The 18,495-nt window shown below is 42.5% G+C and overlaps 1 protein-coding gene across 3 annotated transcripts in view; it reads left to right on the top strand.

Annotated features, from left to right (window-relative positions):
- The first annotated feature begins 1,404 nt into the window (after window positions 1-1,404).
- GRM1 (glutamate metabotropic receptor 1) overlaps window positions 1,405-18,495 on the top strand; it is a 193,472-nt gene continuing 176,381 nt past the window's right edge. For 2 of the 3 annotated variants that reach the window (XM_072857955.1, XM_072857954.1), the window contains exon 1: window positions 1,468-2,167. In XM_072857955.1, coding sequence (XP_072714056.1) covers window positions 1,468-2,167 — 700 coding nt within the window. Of the gene's footprint in view, window positions 2,168-18,495 lie in introns of all 3 variants that reach the window. The other variant, XM_072857953.1, reaches the window with a different exon arrangement.

The raw sequence follows: 18,495 nt of genomic DNA, 5'->3' as shown, positions 1-18,495 counted from the left end.
GCGTGCCGCGGCCGGTCTCCGCGCCCCGGGGTGTGCGTGTGCGCGGGTGCGCGGGTGTGCGCGGGTGTGCGAGGGTGTGTGTGCGTGTGCTGTGCTGTGCTGTGCTGTGCGTGTGTGTGCGCTGTGCGTGTGCCTGCCTGCATGCGGGGAGACCGCGGCAGCAGCGCCGGGCGGAGGGCAGAAGTTTGGGGGAAGCGCCCGGCGGTGCCTCCGGGCGGCCGAGCCGGCGGCGGCGGGGCCGGACCAGCGGGGCACGGGGGCGCCGGGACAGCGGGGTAACGGGACAGCGGGGCACCAGGGCGCCGGGGTACCGGCACCGGGGAGAGGGGCCGGCGGGGCGGGGGGCAGCGCTCCGGCCGGCGGCCCCGGCTGCCGGGCGCTGTCCCGGGTGCTGACGGCGCCGCCGTGCAACAGGGACCCGGCCCGGCCCGGCCGCGCTCCCGGCTTCCCGGGCGGCGGCGGCGGCAGCCGCGCCGCCCCCCGCTTCCCAGCACGGCGTTTCAAGCCTCCAAGCCCAGCCGCCGGGCTCGCCGGCTCTCCCCGCCCGAAGCCTGCGTGCAAGGCGGGCGTGCCGGTAAGGCACAGCAGGACTTTGCCCGCCGTTGCCTTAGTAACTAATATGTATTTCCCCCCGCTTGCATATGTGTGTCCCTGGCTGAGTTACAGTTTTGCCCCCTACACACGGAAAAGTTAATCTAAACTGTAAAGCGGCTCCTTTCTTCCTCCCTTCGCTGACCTTTAAATGACATTTCCCGTCGCTGGCAGGGCAGATTGCTCGCTCTCTCTTTGCACCCCTTTTCTGTATTGGGAAGGGCAATTCCTGAGGTGAGAAAGATGCCTTCGGGTAGTCAGAACGCGGGAACAGAAGCACTTGTCACCCCTCTTGCAGGGCTGGGGCCGCTGGGGCCAGGCTGGGACCCCTCTCCGATGAGCTCACTACCTCCTGAAACTTTCAAAACTTCCCGGGGGCGGAGGGGAGGGTGTGTGCCGCCTGAAGGTGCGGGGAGCGGCCGCCTTCGCTTGAAAAGCGGGCACGGAAAGGACCGTATAAACTTGACACACCTGAGTACGCACGACTGTATGTCAAGGCAAATAAATACACATGTCAATCCCCCTTGAAACTTCCTTTCGAGAGCCTTTACCGAAGCAAGTTGCCCTGGGCGTTTGCGAAAGCGGTCGTCTCGAACTGTGCGGGGTTGCTTTATCGAGCTCTGGGTTGGCATCGATTTCCCGACGAGCGTGTTTTACCCCCTATTTCTATGCCACCAGGTTAAAAGTCACTAGGATGACGGCTGCCTCGGCACCCTCGAGAGCGATGCTGTAGGACTTTGCTGTGATGGTATTTGGAGCAACTTGGGCGCTGGCGGGGGGAAGCGGATGCCATTTCCTACATGTCCTTAAACCATGTGCAGGCAAGAGGAGCCCATGAAATTGGTAACCTGGGTCTGGATGACATCGTGCAACAAAATGATTGGCGTGCTGCTGGTCTTCTTCCCTGCTCTGCTCCTGGAGATGGACGTGCTGCCCAGGAGCGCCGGGCGGAAGGTGCTTCTCTCCGCAGCCTCGTCGCAGCGGTCGGTGGCTCGGATGGACGGGGATGTCATCATCGGGGCCCTCTTCTCTGTCCATCACCAGCCGCCGGCTGAGAAAGTGCCCGAGAGGAAGTGCGGGGAAATCCGGGAGCAATACGGCATCCAGAGAGTCGAAGCCATGTTTCACACGTTGGATAAAATTAACGCCGACCCGGTCCTGCTACCTAACATCACCCTGGGCAGCGAGATCCGAGACTCCTGCTGGCACTCCTCGGTAGCCCTGGAGCAGAGCATCGAGTTTATACGGGACTCCCTCATCTCCATCAGGGACGACAGGGACGGAGGCACCCGCTGCCTTTCCGACTCGCAGCCCCAGCCCCAGACCAGAGTGAAAAAGCCCATCGCGGGGGTCATCGGCCCCGGCTCCAGCTCGGTTGCTATCCAAGTCCAAAACCTGCTCCAGCTCTTCGACATCCCCCAGATCGCTTACTCCGCCACCAGCATCGACCTGAGCGACAAAACGCTGTACAAGTACTTCCTCAGGGTGGTCCCCTCCGACACGCTGCAAGCCAGGGCCATGCTCGACATCGTCAAGCGCTACAACTGGACCTACGTCTCCGCCGTCCACACGGAAGGTAGGTATGGGGCAGCCCACAGCCTCTCCCCCGGGAGCCCCCGGCCGCCCCCCGGCCGGCCCCGGGGCGCTGCGCCCTGCGCGGGGGCTCCGCAAGGACGCGCCGGTGCTGGTCACCGCCGGCACCCCGGGGGACCCGGCTGCTCCCCGAGGGAGCGCCGGCCGCTGCCGCCCGGGGAGGCCGTGAGGCGATCGGGGGAGAGTGTTGGGGGATGCGGTTTCCCCCGGCGCCGGGGAGCCCCCCGGCCCCGGGCGCCGCGGCTGCGGAAACGGGAGGGCTGCCAGCGGCGCAGGGAAGCCCGCAAGGAATCGGGCGTCTCCCCGGCGGTCCCGTCCCCCGCCCTCATTCGCACACAGAGCGGGGCGTGCGTTTCTAAACAAGAAGTTAAGAGGTGCGAGCGTCTGGCTCCGGAGCTGACAGCGGCTCTGGCTGCGCCGTGGGGGGGCCGGGAGGTTGTCCGTGGGGCTGGTGAGCAGGTCTCACTCGCACGCTCGGTGGCTACCGTCACGGGAAGTTTGGCTTTTCTGCCTGAGCAAAACGGAGTCACGGCTCGGCAGGGACTCCTGGATTAGCTGCTGGCTTTGCTGCGTGTGAACTCATTTTCTGCGACTGCGAGCACGGAGGAAAGAAACCTGAAAATCCCCCCGCAGTCCAGGTAGCCCCTGCAAAGCCGTGTCCCGTGGGGAAGGGAAGGGCAGGGGGTAGTTTGTCAGCAGGTCCAGGCAAGCGTGTTTTCACGCAGCTTGAGCAATAGTAAAAAATCCTGCAAAAAAGACAATCTGTTCATAGTCAAGAGGTTTTATTGATTTTAAATATCAAGAGAAAAATATCAAAAGTAAGGGTGTTTTAAAAAGGAGACGTTGGTTTATAGCCAGGCTAGGTGGACCAACATAAATTACAGCAGTAATTGCATTTGATAGAAGACAAACTCTTCTGATATATTATTGTGACATTCCTATAGTGCGGTTATGGTCCTCAAAATGGGGTTTTTAAGTACAAAATTGCAAACCTGACCTCTTGCTATAGTTTTGCAGCTATTCTGTTTATCTGACTGTATTTCTGGTATGGATTTGATTTACAATTCCCTCTGGTTACTGAGCTGACTCCACACCTTTTATTCTCACAGAGATGACTAAGTAAAAAGAGTTAATAAGATACATTATGATGAACAAATAAAAGAATCTCCAGAAAGAATTGCATATACAACATTCAAAGGTGAATTGGATTAAACTGGACACGTAAAACATGAAAGTGCTGCAATTGGGAGGGCGGAGGAGGGAGTAAGAGCAGGAAGCAATGACCTGACATTTGCAGTTCATTTTATGCCCCGTTCAGATGAGAAAACGAACTACTAGCAAGAGTTGGACATGAGCTATTAAGATGCTCTATTGCTGACGGATAAGATTAGATCTTGTGGCAGGCCAGGGTGAAAAATAAACATGAAAGGGGTAAATTCTTTGTTGGTGTAAATTGCCATCTCCACTTCGGGGAGCTATGCTAACTCACAGTGCCCGAGGAGCTGCCTCAAGGCAGCTGCTCCCTCCCTCGCTCACTCTGTAGATGTAACTCTCCTTAACATTAGTGGGACTTAGCTTTTTTGGAAAAGACAACAGGTTATGAAGGCTATTTGTTTGTTCATTTTTAAAAGATCAGTATAAGTAGTAATTTCAGTCATTGCTTGTGAGAAATTTTAATTAAATATCTATTTTTACTTATATGTTACTGACTGATGAAAAATGCTTGTTGCAAGACTTTAAAGTGATACTTTTGAAAATAGTGGATCAGTTCTACCCCCACAAGGCAACAGTCTCCTCTTAGGAAATGTCACAAGGTTTTTGCAGATTATGCAGCTCAAGATTCGTATTTGCTTTTTTTATTATTATTATTAATCTGCCATACCTTTATTGTTAGAATCAAGGTACAAGTTCCACTGGAAATATGTAACAAGCTTCCACTTCTCTGTTCCCTTCCAGAAAGACAAGTTATTAACCCCATCCCAATTGCTGTTGGGTGGATTCCAAAGACTTTTTTTTTTTTTCTATTTAAAGTGAAATTAGTACTCATGAAAATTGGTGTAGATTCTTACATTTCTATTCTTTCAAATCCCGTGCATTCACTGTGAGAGATCTGCTTGCTGGTGTGTTAAAGGTAGGATCATTCTTCGCAGACAACACAAAGCCACTCTGAATAATAGTCTGCGTGAACAGGAGCTGCTCCATCCATGCTATGTTTGGAAATACGGGGATAACGTGTAGTAAGAAACATTCCTCCTCCACACTTACTCATAGGTCTCTACGCTGTCTTTATGGTGGGCTGCAAAATATGCTGGGAGGAATTCTAGGGTATCATGGGTTGGAGAATCACTTCAGCAGAGACTGTGAGAAATGGATATGTTTCTAGGAAATGCAGAGGTTGACACTGTGAAGAAGTTAATTGTTTCACCTTCCGAGTACTCCCGATCCAGACTGGTCACCTCCTGAGAGCAGAAAAGCTGCTTAGTTTCTACCCGACCCCTCATTCTCATGGGGATGGACAATCCTCAGCTCTTGTAGCCACCCAACCACAAGGGGATGCAATGAGACCACTGAGCTGACCAACTTGTGTCAGCTAGTTGTGCTCTTCAGTCTACACTGGCCCCGGGTCACAGAAATAGCCCAGAGGGGATGCACCCTTTCTCAGGCAGTCTGAACCATCCAGCTCCTCTGTTTACCCTTCCTCTACTCCTATACTCTAGCTGGAGTTATTTGAATGCCCAAAACAATACCAGTCTACACAATTATACCTTTAATGAAAATCAGAAATCAATACCACACAATTCAGTGCCCACGTTTCTTAACACGAAGCCTACACATGCCATGAGAATGAAGATAATGAAGTCACCCAATCTGTAGCATGATGTCTTTCAGTAGTCCCCAATATCCTCCTTTGCATTTGATGTGAAAGTTTCTTCTTCACGTGTTAATAGGATAATTAGTGTTAATTAGTGGTGATGACATTTAACAATATACAATCTCTACACACTAGTACATGAAGTTGCATGGAGGTATGCCATACTTGTTTTGGGGTGGGTTTTTTTGCACAGTTGTTTATTAAGATGTATAAACATCGCACCTGGGTAAAAACTTCTCAGTTAGTGAATAAAATCGGTTTTCAAAGGCCCACAGAGCACATAGCTCCTTTTAGAGTAAAATTGACACATAAAGCTTCACATTCAAGAGCAAAGAAAGGCAAGTTACTCTGTTTGGTTATTTTATTACGTATCTCAGTTGAGCATAGTTGCACATCATGAGAGTTCATTTTTTCCAGAGTGGGCAGCAGTCATTAAACGATGTGAGAAATCTGTGCATCTGCTGGTGGAAGGCTGTGTGACTGTATAGTAGCTGCAAGGCATTTTCAAGGCCTTTTTTAAGGATTCAAAGGTAATTCAGTGTTGGAGTTCTTGGCGTGTGTACATCTCGGCTCTTAGGCTTCAAAGTCATTCTTATCTGGAAATGCACGTAAGGGGATGTCTAACTCCGAGCCAAGGCTTCTTATGGAAATCAAAGGCATCAAAAGCACATGTGTTAAGTTGGGCACAATCCCAAGTGTGACAGGGGCAGAAGGAACTACGCTTGCTAAGGGTTACTTTCCAAGTGAGATATTCTGGTCTTTGGTGAGATAACCTCAGAGTCAGGTATTATTCTCAACTTACCAGGCAGCCACTGGTTATTTGGTAGAACTGTGAAGAATTACAGGGAACATGTTCTCCCTTGCCTGGAGAAGAGCCCCTGAGCTTCCTCCAGGATGAGGCAAGAAATGCTGAGCAGAGATGGCGGGCACCACCTCTGCACTGTTTTGATGCTGGAAGTGCAGAAGTTAATGAGGTTGTCTCCAGAAAATGCAGAGCAGTTGTGAGATTGCTGTAGGTTACACCAACTTCCAAAACCCACAAGATGCCTGCACCCTGGCTAGTCATCAGTACAGTCTCCACCAGATCCCTCACCTTTAGCTGTTCCTCTTATACACGAAGCAGGAGAGATGATGGTGTAAGAAGCCTTTTTATCACCTCATCTTCCAAATATATCACTTCTGAATAAGCAAATCGAAATACTTAATGCCTGTGCCTGGTGCTTGGCCTTTCACTTAAATTATTGCATATGTGTTAGCCTTATAAAATGTATGTATGTGAGATTTTTGATTCTGTGAAAACAAAACCTAAATGTGCAGAATATATCCGTTTGATTGCCGTTTGTGATTTATGGACCATTCTTACACTTTAGTGTACAAATACCCCTTTATAAACAAAATTTCCATTCCAACAGATTAACATGCAGACTTTGTAGAAACAACTTTGGAAATGGAATGATTAAGTTAATTGCACCAAATTTTGATTGTTTATAGATTAATTTTACTGAGAGCACTGAGACATTTCTGGTCTTGATCAGTTTTGTCAGATTTGTATTGCCAGGCTGTTCCTTTTGCTTGAGTATAAGGCTTAAAATGAACGATGATGAAGCAGATGGCACAACTGTAAAGACTTTCAGATCTAAGTAGATGGTAGGTAGATTATCTTCACAATGATTTTTGATAACCTGACTGCCGCACATTCTCCATTGTAGTAACATACAGGAAATCCATCGGTATGGTTATATATGTTGGAAAGAGGATGGAAGGGAGCGAATCTTGCACTTTATAGCAAATTTCACAGGAAATAATAAGCTATTTCAGTAGAACTCACTAAAGCAGCTGTAGAGGTGCTAGAAAATAATAGTTCTGTTTAAAGATAAGCAGGGCAATATCCATGAAGTAGCTCAAAGGAATAATTTTCATACAATTGTGTTTAATTTCTCACAAGGTGTTCCTACAGCTGTTTCTAACAATGTTATATTATGAATTCCATGGTGTCACTCCATGATTGATACTTTCTGATAAAATTATGACCAGGCAATAGAGAAAAGCAACTCCAATTCAAATGTTTGAAATTTCAGAGTTTACAAATATTTCTATAGGTACCAACAGTTACAAAAATGCTCTTAAAGGTTAACCTCATGAAGTGTTGTGAACTGTGCCTGAGATGTGTGTTCACAAATGCATATTCCAATCTGTTTTTTTCTCCATTTAACTAGCTTCACTAGCCATCTTCAGAGGCTTTGTGATAGGGAAAAAAGGAGAGAGATATGTCCCAAAGAGGACAGAAATTAATTTGGAAACAAGTAGGGGCTAGAATATTCTCTACATTGGACGCATTCATTGTATTTATTAGAAGGTGCTGAGAGAATCATTTGCATTGATTGAAGTTGACAAAATTATTGTGGGTGACAAACACTGTAGACATCAGGAGAAATTCCTTCTTGAAAATATATTGCTTTGCAGTACTCCTAAATTCACAAATAATCTAGATTTTCAACAACACAACTGGCAGCTGCATGAGTTAAATCAACTCAAAAGACTCATCTAACTTCTGTGCCTGCCTTCTCAGCAATATTGCTAGAGTTCATATTTATCAGTCAGCACCATAGGTTCATTTGTACTTTACTTCTGTTTTTCTGCATTATGCCCTTGCTTTCAGATTAGTATGTCCCATGATCCTTGTAAACTTCTGCAGGATTCATGTCCCACTGAAGACTGTTTTAAAAAAGGTAAAGGATCTTGGCTTTCTCAAAAAGCTACGTGAAAATGCCTCAAAAATATTCCTTTGAACATATGGTATATAATATGAAGGTGCTTGTGCTTAGGTTTCTCAGACAAAACCAAAAGCTATGTGAAGTGCAATGATATAACTAGAAGTAGTGTCACTCATTGAGAAAGATTCTTCAGGGGTCTGATGCATCAGTGAGCTGGTAACTGTAGTGGGAGACCAGAAGCATTGCACCTGCCACACGCAACCCAGAAAAATACTGATCAAAGTCATTACTAACTGGTGCTCACTGACCCATGCGAAACAAAGCGGGGATTTCAGTATATTTTCTGGGTGGCAGGTGTTCGCAGCATAAGCCACCGTCACAGATGGCAGTCATTAACACCTGTGCTGGCAGGCTGAACGGGAGGTCCAGAAACTGACTGGACATGAACTGCAATAGTGTTTCACCGAAAGAAACCATCCCTTCATCTATGGGCATCGAAGGGATGCTAAGGGCTATAGCCAGAGATGGGTGGAGAGAGGCGTGCAACAAATGAATGGCATTGGTAACTAGCTCGGTTTCGCTGGCTAATTTTTCAGACTGGATCTTTTCCCAAACACTAATATTGCTATTATTTTTATTACTACTAATGTACGGCTTAGAGAACAATTTCTCGATCTGGTTTGCCTGTCAATGCAGCACGAAGTTGGCTACTGAGAGAGGTGGCAGGAGTCCTGTGATCTTTGAAGCCATTGTAGCCATTGCTGCCTGCTGGGCTGTGGCTCCGGTTCCTGTCTAGTCCAAAGCAGTGCCCACAAGCGGCTGTTCATGGACCCTAGAGCAGCATAAAGTCACTGAAGCCAACTGAGTTTACATCAGTCTTAGTTCTTTACCAGTGAAGAAACACTTACAGGATGAGGGCCATTTTTTTAAACCCTGTCCCAATTAGAATACCTCACTCTGTAGACGAATGGTGTGTAAGAAGTATGCCTAAGGATGGTGTATATATAAAGGCTCTTCGTAGTAATTGTTTTATGTGAAAAATAAATTGTCTTTGGCTGAGGAAAGCAAATACAAATTAAAGAAATATTAAAACTGCTGTACTGGTCCTTCAACAGTGGGCTGAATATTAAAGGAAGCAAGAGCAGGGCATGTACAGAGCATACCTTCACAGCTCCAGTATGTAGCAACTTCCCAAATATTAGGGCTACCAGCTGCCCATGGACCTTTCCTTTATGAATTTTTCTAATCCTTTTTTGTATCTATTTATACTTCAGTCTCCATAGTATCATAACAATTAATTCTATAACTTAATTGTATGTTGTGTGAACAGGTGTTTCCTGTTATTTGCTCAAAACTTTTCCTTGATGACTGCATTACCTTCATACATTCATAAAAAATTTCTCATAATTTGTTAATTCTGATCATTATTCTGTACTTCTAATTCCAATATGAAATGTGGGGAAACAGAGCTATATTCAGTATTCAGGGTGGGGGTACACCATTGTTAAACTCACTCGTGAAGTAGCAATTTCAGTATTGCTCTCAGACCTTTCCTACTGAACTTCCAGCAGTCCATTACCTTTTTAGCTACCACCATGCTCTGAATGGATGTTATCAGAAAATACTTTAAAATTACCACAATCCCTTTTTCTTAAATGGTAAAGCCTACTTCAGAGGCCATTATACACAGGGTTTTCCTCATGTGTGTTGCTTTTCATTTATTAACATAAAATTTATTTCCTACACTCTGGTTCCTATCTGTTAGCCAATTATTAACCCAAGACATTCTGTCTTACCCCATATTACCTCTATTTCTGTCAGAGCCTTTAATAAGGGACCCCATCAAAAGCTTTCTTAAATTTCAAATACTCTACAGTGATTGTATCATTCATATGGTTACCTGCTCCAACAAAGAAGTCTAATAAACTTTTGAGGTGTGTATTTTCTCTGCAAAAACTATGTTGGTCCTTCCTTAATGTGGCTTATTTATTTACTTGTGCATTAATAGTGTTTTTGTTATGGTTCCTACCAATTAGCTTTGTGCAGAAATATCTTAAGTCTGCAGAAATATCATGTCTGTTGTTCATTGGATTACCCTCCATGCCTCTGTACTCTTTATAAATAGTGTTAAAAAATGAAAACTGGCATGTGAAAATACAAAATTACTTTTTCCACTTTACCGCTTCCACCTGTTTTGGTACTAAGGCCAGTTTCACTGGTGGTAACATACCACAACAGAAAATTAGCTGATATTGGCAATTTGTTAAAGTCCATCTTACGGATTTATTCTAAAATACATTCTATTGATACTCTGAGACAACGGTTCAGTCTTATCCCACATAAGGAATGACCTTTGTATGAGAACCATCCTATCCACGTTCACATGCAGTGCAGACTCAGAGAATTAATTTCACTTTTCTGTTATGGTTTTATCTTCCCTGAGTACTCTTTTTATATAACTGGTTATTACTGAATATCAGGCAAGTTTCCCATTTCTGGAATATTTGAAGAATGGTGGGTTATTAGATTCAATGCCTTTATGTCTCAAAATTGTTTCATCTTGTTTTATTGTGGTTTAGTATTTCATTTGCCAAGGTATACTCTGTTCTCTTTCCCTCATTAGGACACAACTTAGACTTTTTAAAGTATTTGTTTTATTTTTATTTTACTGTTTTATTTTATTTTATTTTGGTTTGTTTTATTTTAATAGCTTTAGGAAATTTACTTTTCTGCTTTATCATGCTGGCTTTTTTGATCCTTTTGGACTTGGGCTTTCAGCCTCTCATGTATTTCTGAGTAGTCTCCATGTAATTTGTTAGTATTTCACTCTTTTAGCTGCTCCTTTAAATTTCCTTGAAATTAGCTTTCTCATTTTTATGTAATTTATTTTGTTTTAAGTTAAATATTACCATTACTGATTTTTTATTTCACATGCAGTTTTTTCTGTCCAAATATGACTAAAGTACAGTCACAATTACAGACTATTTTTTGGATAGTTAGGTCTTAATAAAGCCTTGTATACTGCTCAAGACTAAATCAAGAGTTGCTTCTTCTTTTGTGAGTTCAATGAGCAGATGAGTAACACACATGAAAAAGAAATCAATGCACAGTATGTAAGATTTGCCTTCATTTTCCATTATCTAACCTACAGTCTGGCAGTATTACATACAGAGCCAGGGTGTGTTAATAGCATTTTGTGACACGTGGGGTGCTTTTTAATGAAAAGTACTGTGCATCACAAGCTGTCCTTTCCTCTTGTGACATGCCACTACTTAGATGGCTTGTGTCTATCAAAAACCACTGTGACAGATATTTCATTTTACTGAAAAGCCATATTGTTTGTTGTACAATGCCATGGTCCTCCGTTTGAACAATTTCCATTTGTATTCTCTCTTGAATGTTTTTAAACAAATTAATTTCTTGAAGTATATTTGAATTATATTAACAGCCAGCAATGATTTATAAGTTGCTTTGAAATTTGATAGAAATGTTGTAAGGATAGGCATTTGAGACAAAGCAGAGAAGGTAATGTCCCACGCTGGTGCAGAGAGCAAGTGTAGCTGTAAGGCTCTTGATCCAATGCTCACTGGTTAGTTGGTGGTCCTCTGTTCAGTCCAATGGATCCTGGAGTGGGCTCAACATGGCCATCAGATGTTATTTTTTCAGGCCATGGAGCTGACATTCCTCAGAAAGCACTAAAAATCCACAGGGCTTGCGAATCCCACAGCTAGAAGGATCTCATAGTTAATTGAAAGTAGTGTAAAACTGTGTGAAGGCAAACTGTGTTTGTTGGATTTGCATACATATTAGAGGATATTCATGTACATAAATTTTTCCTGCCAACTAGAAGAAGGCTGAATCTAGTTCACTTCCTCCCATACAAATTCCCCAGTGACTTTAACTCTTCTTTCTCTTTGCAAATTGTTCAAGGAGCAAACTTTCATTTTCTTAGATGCAGTCACAATTTGCAGTTGTTTGACTACCAACTTTCATCCTTATTCATCTGTGGATACAGATGGATTAGTACAAGCTAGTAATTCCCCAAACATTTATTCAAACAAAACTCATCCTGGCAAACAGCAATAAGAACGAGGCATGAATATTGCTCGAGTGACAGCTATTTGAAATCTGAGTAAGTGTTCATAAATACTTTCTTAAAATGTCTGGCCAGGCTCCATTGAACATTGAATGTCTCCTCCTATGTGGAGTAGAATATAAAAGATAAATTTGTAATTAATTGTCAGGAAGTGAGAAAACCTTTCATGCTTATTTATATAAGCCTTTCTTACCTGCATGGTGCTGTGGAGAGGCTTTAGCAAATGGAAATTTGTCATGTAGACCCTCATGCTGGGTATTGAAAGATGGTGATCCTCCTAGTGAGAATGTATTTCTCTGACTGCCAGCTCCACATGCGTAAATCTCAGTCTCTTGCCTGAGCAGCAAATATGTGAAACTGACTATTGACAGTGCTCTAAAGGAATGCTATCTTATCAGCATTGCTAAAACTGGTAGGATGATTTGAGAGACAGGAAAGTTAAAATCCACTCCTACTGAACTGGTCAGAATGGGTTACCGCAGTGGGCCAACAGCATTCTCTCGGAGGATGCCCTTATTTGCCAGGCCATAATTCCCTGGAAGGATAAACTCATATTCAGGATCATATTAAAAACTCTACAGCTATATGAAGCAAAGTTCTGAGCTGGGACAGTCGGTCTGCTGGAACAAAGGTGTTCAAGATTTTGAGAAGGTGGTTGAGCCAGGTAGCAGCCCTGGCAGCCTGGGTATCACTTAGCCACAGCACACCATGCGGTTACTTCTTCAGCTAAGCCAGCTGCCTTTTCGTTAGTCCTTTCTTGTTCATTTCCCCCTCAAGGCACTACAGTTGTGGTCCTCAGGTGTCACTGCATTCCCCTGTAAATAGGCCTAGCCTTCCTCTTTCACGTGGATACCTGCCCGACTCAAACCATTCTTTGTCCACTGTCAAGTTTGACCAGGACTCCAACATCTGACAGCTCAGTCTGTGCATACTAAGTGACGTGGTGCCAGTCACCCAGCGACAGAATTCTTCCTCCTTCCCACGCAGTGCCAACCTGCAGGTGAAACTACAAGAATGACAAGAAGGTTTTCCAGGAGCTCCTTCTGGATCTGTCAGTGACCTCAGAAAGAGATGGCCAATATTCTGTTAAACATGTGCCCCTAACCATGCCTGCAATGGTGTCCTCCAATGTTGGCATCCTGCAGAAGGGTAGGATGAGGATGTAGTAAAAGTCTGAGTCTGCAGCATGAGGACAGTAATGTGCAAAACTGATGTTATGAAGTTGAGTGAGGCAATGAATATTGATTTCAATATATTATGGAACAGCCAAAAACGGACAGTGCTGAGTTGTGCCAAAAATCCAAATGCAAAAGACAAATGAGCTATGCCAGACAGTTCTGCCTACCCAGACAGCAATCCCCAGAAAAACAGTAAGGTGATGATTCAGGATGCAGCTGACAAGAAATTGTAATTAAATTAAAACCAATCAGTGTGACTCCATGGAAAATAGGTCTTCTCAAACAAACCTGGTTTTATTCCATGATGAAAGTACAAACTTGGTAGCTACAGATGACAGTGCGGATGAAATATCTTGGATTTCTGTAAGGCACTGAATTAGTATTACAGGACTTTTTTATTAAAAAAGCACGATGCAATGTCAGGAAAACAGACGTCACATAAATTAAAACCTCAGCAAGTAAAGAGTGACCATCAAATGAGATTATGTCTACTGCATTGCACAGAGCTTGACAGTCTAATGCCTCACTGTCTTCATCAATGATACACAAAGCATAATTGCTGACAAGATATGCAGATTTGTGAAATGGCAATTAACGGGGAGAAAAGGGAAGATTCAGATCTCTTGGTAAGCTAGGCCCAGTCTAAGAAAAAGCATGATAATACAGTCAAATGTCAACTATAAATACAAGAATAAAGCACATGTGCAACTTCCATAGGAGAACTGTGTCCCTGAAAGAAGTCCTAAATATACTATATGGTTATAGAGGAGCTGCATCAAAAAAAACCCCAACTCAAAATACAAAAAGCTAATGTCATCCTTGAGAGAGTGGGAACTTTACCTCAATCTAAGGATTATTAGTATTAATTTTGTTATTCTTTGTTCAGTTCTGTCGTCAACATTTTAAAAAGAAAGTTAAAATATTGAAAAAAGATAGGGATAAAACTTTAAATTATTTGAGGGCTGAAAAAAAGCCTTATAGCAGGAATCTAAACCAGCTTAGTCTATCTGGTTTGTCAAAAAGAGGTACAGCTTGATTTATCAAAAAATGTTTCATTTCCTCCAAGCAAACAAAACCAGTAGGAACTATAGGGCTCTGTATCCCAATGGTTAAATGCATAACAAGCGCCAATTGCCGGTAAGCCAACAAATTCCAATTAGAAAAAAGACAAACATTTTTACTTGTGACGGTGATTAACCACTGGGACAAATGACTGAGAAAAGTGATACGTTTTCAGACTTTTGATGTTGTCTAATCAAAACTTGCTGCAGATGTTCCAGAACAGTTTTATTTGAAATGCAAGTCACTGGACACAGCGCAGTGGGATCTGGAGTGAATGGATGTGCTGGCATTATACAGGTGGTCAGATATGAAGAGCTGACGGTTCTTTCTGGCATTAAATCCTATTTGTTTATGGATAGTTTTGATTATGTAAGCAGGCAGGAAAAACTTTAATTTAAAGAGTAGCTTAACATTCATGTGTTTGCTCATCTGCTCAGCTGTCTCGGAAAATTCAAAATACCTTGTGCTGTTGATACTGATTGTAGAGGAAGAGAAACTCAGGATGAAATAATCCCCTCAGTCAAATTAAGTCCACTGTTGCAAGGTAGCTGCATTATTTTAAGTCAGTATTTGTTCCCTTACCAGCAGTTAGTGCTGGTTATGCATTTTACCATTAGATTACAGAGCCCTTTAGTTCCTTACATTTTTGTTTGCTTGGGGGAAATTTTCATTTCATGTGATTCTATACTGCATTTGTTCTCTTACTTGTGACATAAATGTTGGCCCCCATGACTGAAGAAAACAGCAAGTTTTCTAAAAGGATGCAGTGATATTTTTCTATGGTCTCATTAATTAGAATACTAGTTTGCACCTGAAATGATATAATTCATCTGACAGCCCATGAAAAATAATAATAAAAAAACACTACGGAAGAAAACAAGAAGTTGGTAGCTAGGGTAATTAACATTTTTACCCAGCAGTTTTTCTAGAAAGGAATTCAGTGGTGAATTTTGTGAATATTTTTTTTAATTTTAACAGAGAAAATACGGGCATTGATATTTTCTGGTTGTTTCAGAACACAACCAGCATGATATAGGTGCTATCCCTTCATGCAATGAACATTTTAATGTGCTCTTACAAGGCAATTCAGAGTATAGTCATGTTTGAAAACTCATTGTCCTTGTCACACCTACTTGTGCCTTTTCTACTGGGTCCAAATATATATGAAATAATGTATTCCACTTTTGTCATAGCTGTGGTGTTGCCTGTGAAGTGTGAATCAGAAATGTGCTGGTACCACAAATACCCAAAGTCACATCACAGCTTTTTATAGTTCATATCCTGAGGACATATGAATAATAAAATGCTCTTTAAAATTCTGGCAATACATCTGTATTTACATTCAGAACTGTGATTCGGCTTTAATGAAGTCAGTGGGAGATTAGCTATTGACTGAAATTTAGCCATACATCTGACTCTATGGAAAGATCCTTTAAGGTGCAGAATACTCTTGCTTGATCCCAAAAGGCATGTGAACACTAGCTTAATTTTAAGCACTTGAATTATGGAGGACAAGGATTAACCATACACTTACAGGACACAGTTTCTGGAGATTGCTCACATCACAGCAGTGTCCAGTGCCTTACGAGTTTAGGCATGATGTGCTTATCTCACGTTAAAGACAGGCTTTCTACCAATAAAGCTAACATTTATAAGCCTTGTAAAGGTCTGTGTAGTGGGTTAGGCTAGGGGGAAACCAAACAGCCTCAGAACTGTGTGTATCAGAGGGTTATGAAAACTGATGAATCGGTTGACTAAACGCTGCAGCCCGCTGGAGAAAAAGGGCAGGATTTTGGATGTGCTGCTTTGAAGAAACAGGTAGAAGTTGCCACTGTCTTTCGTAATTTAAAGTGAAGTGCTGAAATAACTGATTAGCTTGGCTATCTTTTCTGATTTTGTAAACAGAAGATCAAGGTAAGTAGGCAGCTAACTGAATGCTGAAACTTCATTGCATTTGCCCATGTAAGAATTAGGATTTATTTTTAAGTATTTTCTTGTTTTGCTTTTATTACTCATTTGCCAGAAATTGCATTACACTAGGGCAAATGTCACCTGGATTTTTTTCCTCTCTCTTTTTTAATGAATACTTTTAGAGTGCTTATTTGTATGTGCTTAAATTCACAGCTCAGACATCTCTTTTATCATAATACACGCAGGAAAATAACATGCAAAGCAGAAAAAGAAAGGAAATACTGTGTCTCCATCACACAAAGACCTCTCTTGTAAAAGGCTACTGGCTTTTTGGTGTTGCCAGCCTCCTTATACTAGTACAAACTTTAACTTCCAAGGAAGCTATCTTAAATTGTCTAGCCTCTAACAAATACTAACTTAAATTTCAGAATACACAATATGTTGTGAAACAGAAATTTATAAAAAATTACAAATTACAGCTCTTATTCAGAATAAGCACTATGTATGCTTTATTGCTTAGTAGGCAGGTTTCATTGTGTAGCCAGCAGAACACAGAAGGTGACTGGGAGCTGCCATGAAACAGCACTGGGTTGCCTTGTTTTGGGGAGAAATTTGTTGAAACGAAAAGATTCTTGTAGAATAATTTGATTTCACTGAATCAGCACCTTCCAAAGGGGGAAACATCCTATAGGAATCTTCTAACCAGCTCTACCTGTAACTCTGGGTCTCATCATCCCATCCCCTAATAATCAGAGCCTGTACCTTTCTGTAGCAAGTTCTCCTAGTCTTTCCTACAGCTTCCTGTTCCAGGTCTGTATCTAAGAATCTGTATTAATACCTAGAACAGTTTCTAAAAAGCTCAGTCGACTGTTTATTGTTTTCAGAAGGTATTGCCTTCTGGAAAAGCATACACTTATTGCCAAATCACTCTTCTTCAGTACTGTTCCTTTCATGTTTTTACCATAAGCCACCATATTTCGGTAATTTGAACAACCAGGTGTAAGCATCTCTGGACCATACAGAATTGATGATCATGCCCCTCAGTCATTGGGAAGTACATTTTCTTTAGACTGAAAAAAAAATTGTCTGAGCTGACCTGCAAGCTTAGTTTTCAAACAGGCAAAGAATTTGAAGAAGGCTTTGTAGTCATTACAATTAGATAATAATTAGCCTTTTATTATTGTAAGTTATTTTAATCTAAAAATAGAATTAACTTTCGACCTGATTCCATTGATGTCAATGGAAGATTTGCCACTGATTTCTGTAGGAAGAGGTTTTGGGTATAATTATTACACAATTTCAATGCAAATGTACCTGCATACGAGGAAAATGTGCATGTATATGAGGAAAGAGGCTTATAAAACAGGGGAGCTGAGGGAAAGCCTGTTAATAGAAACAATATTTCTTCAGTTTGCCTTATTTTTATGTAGAAAGATTTCAGGGATACAGTCTAAAAATGTAAATCTTTATAAAGAATTGTTTCATGGTAACGTACATTTGAATTTCAGTCTCAGGGAAAGTTGGCTTTATGCTGCTACTAATTATCTTTGTGGTGACAAAGGCCATTGTTATTTAGAATAAAGGGAAAAGGATGTTCTCCATACTGTAATCAGGAGCACCAATAGGCAAAGGCATACATTTTAATGAACAAGAGGGTGGGGATGATCCACACCTGCAATCACAGATGTTCTACCCTTAATTTCTGCAACTTTTATTTTTTTTAGAGCATTTAAGTTCTGCATGCATCAAGGAGATCTGCTTCACTGCTAATTAGGGGATAGATCCAGTAGACAAGAGGGATCCAAATATGTTTCACAGTTAATGAAGAAAACAAACAAAAAAAAGGGGACATTTTACCTTAATCCTAACTCACCTTGAAATGGTGATTGGCTACAGCTCAGCTGTAGAGACGGGTGATTCATTCACATATTTATTATGGAAAAAAGTGCTTTGGACAACTGAAAATAGATTATTTCAACATTTAAAAAATGTTTTATTCTGGGGCACTCTTAGTAAGAACCAGGGAGGGAAACATGGTGGTGGTTCTTATTTTGTTGTCTCACTGATCACACTAACTGGAAGAGATTCTGGATCAACTTTTCCTCTGAGAAGATGGGAATACCATTTCGTGAAGCATTCTTGTCAAATGTTACACTGCTGTATTTTGCAAGAACTCTTTTTGTGTTCATTGTTCCAAGTGGTGGCTTGACCCTGGCCAGCAGCCAACTACCCACACAGCCACTCGCTCACTCCTCTCCACCCCGTACCAATGGGACAAGGAGAGAAAACAGGAAAATCCAAAGCACAGCCCCGTACAGGCTGCTATGAAGAAAGTAGAGTCCAGCTCAAGAAATACCATATTTCAGTGATTAAGTCACTCTCCTGTGTGAAAGATGTATTTTCTTATCCTCTCATGTCAAAACTGAAGCTGTATTGCGCACTTCTCTGATGAAGGCTCTAAATGCTGAACTGCATGAC

Source organism: Ciconia boyciana, chromosome 3, assembly GCF_034638445.1.
Source record: "Ciconia boyciana chromosome 3, ASM3463844v1, whole genome shotgun sequence".
Taxonomy (NCBI): Eukaryota; Metazoa; Chordata; class Aves; order Ciconiiformes; family Ciconiidae; genus Ciconia; species Ciconia boyciana.
This window is presented reverse-complemented; position numbering and strand designations above follow the sequence as displayed.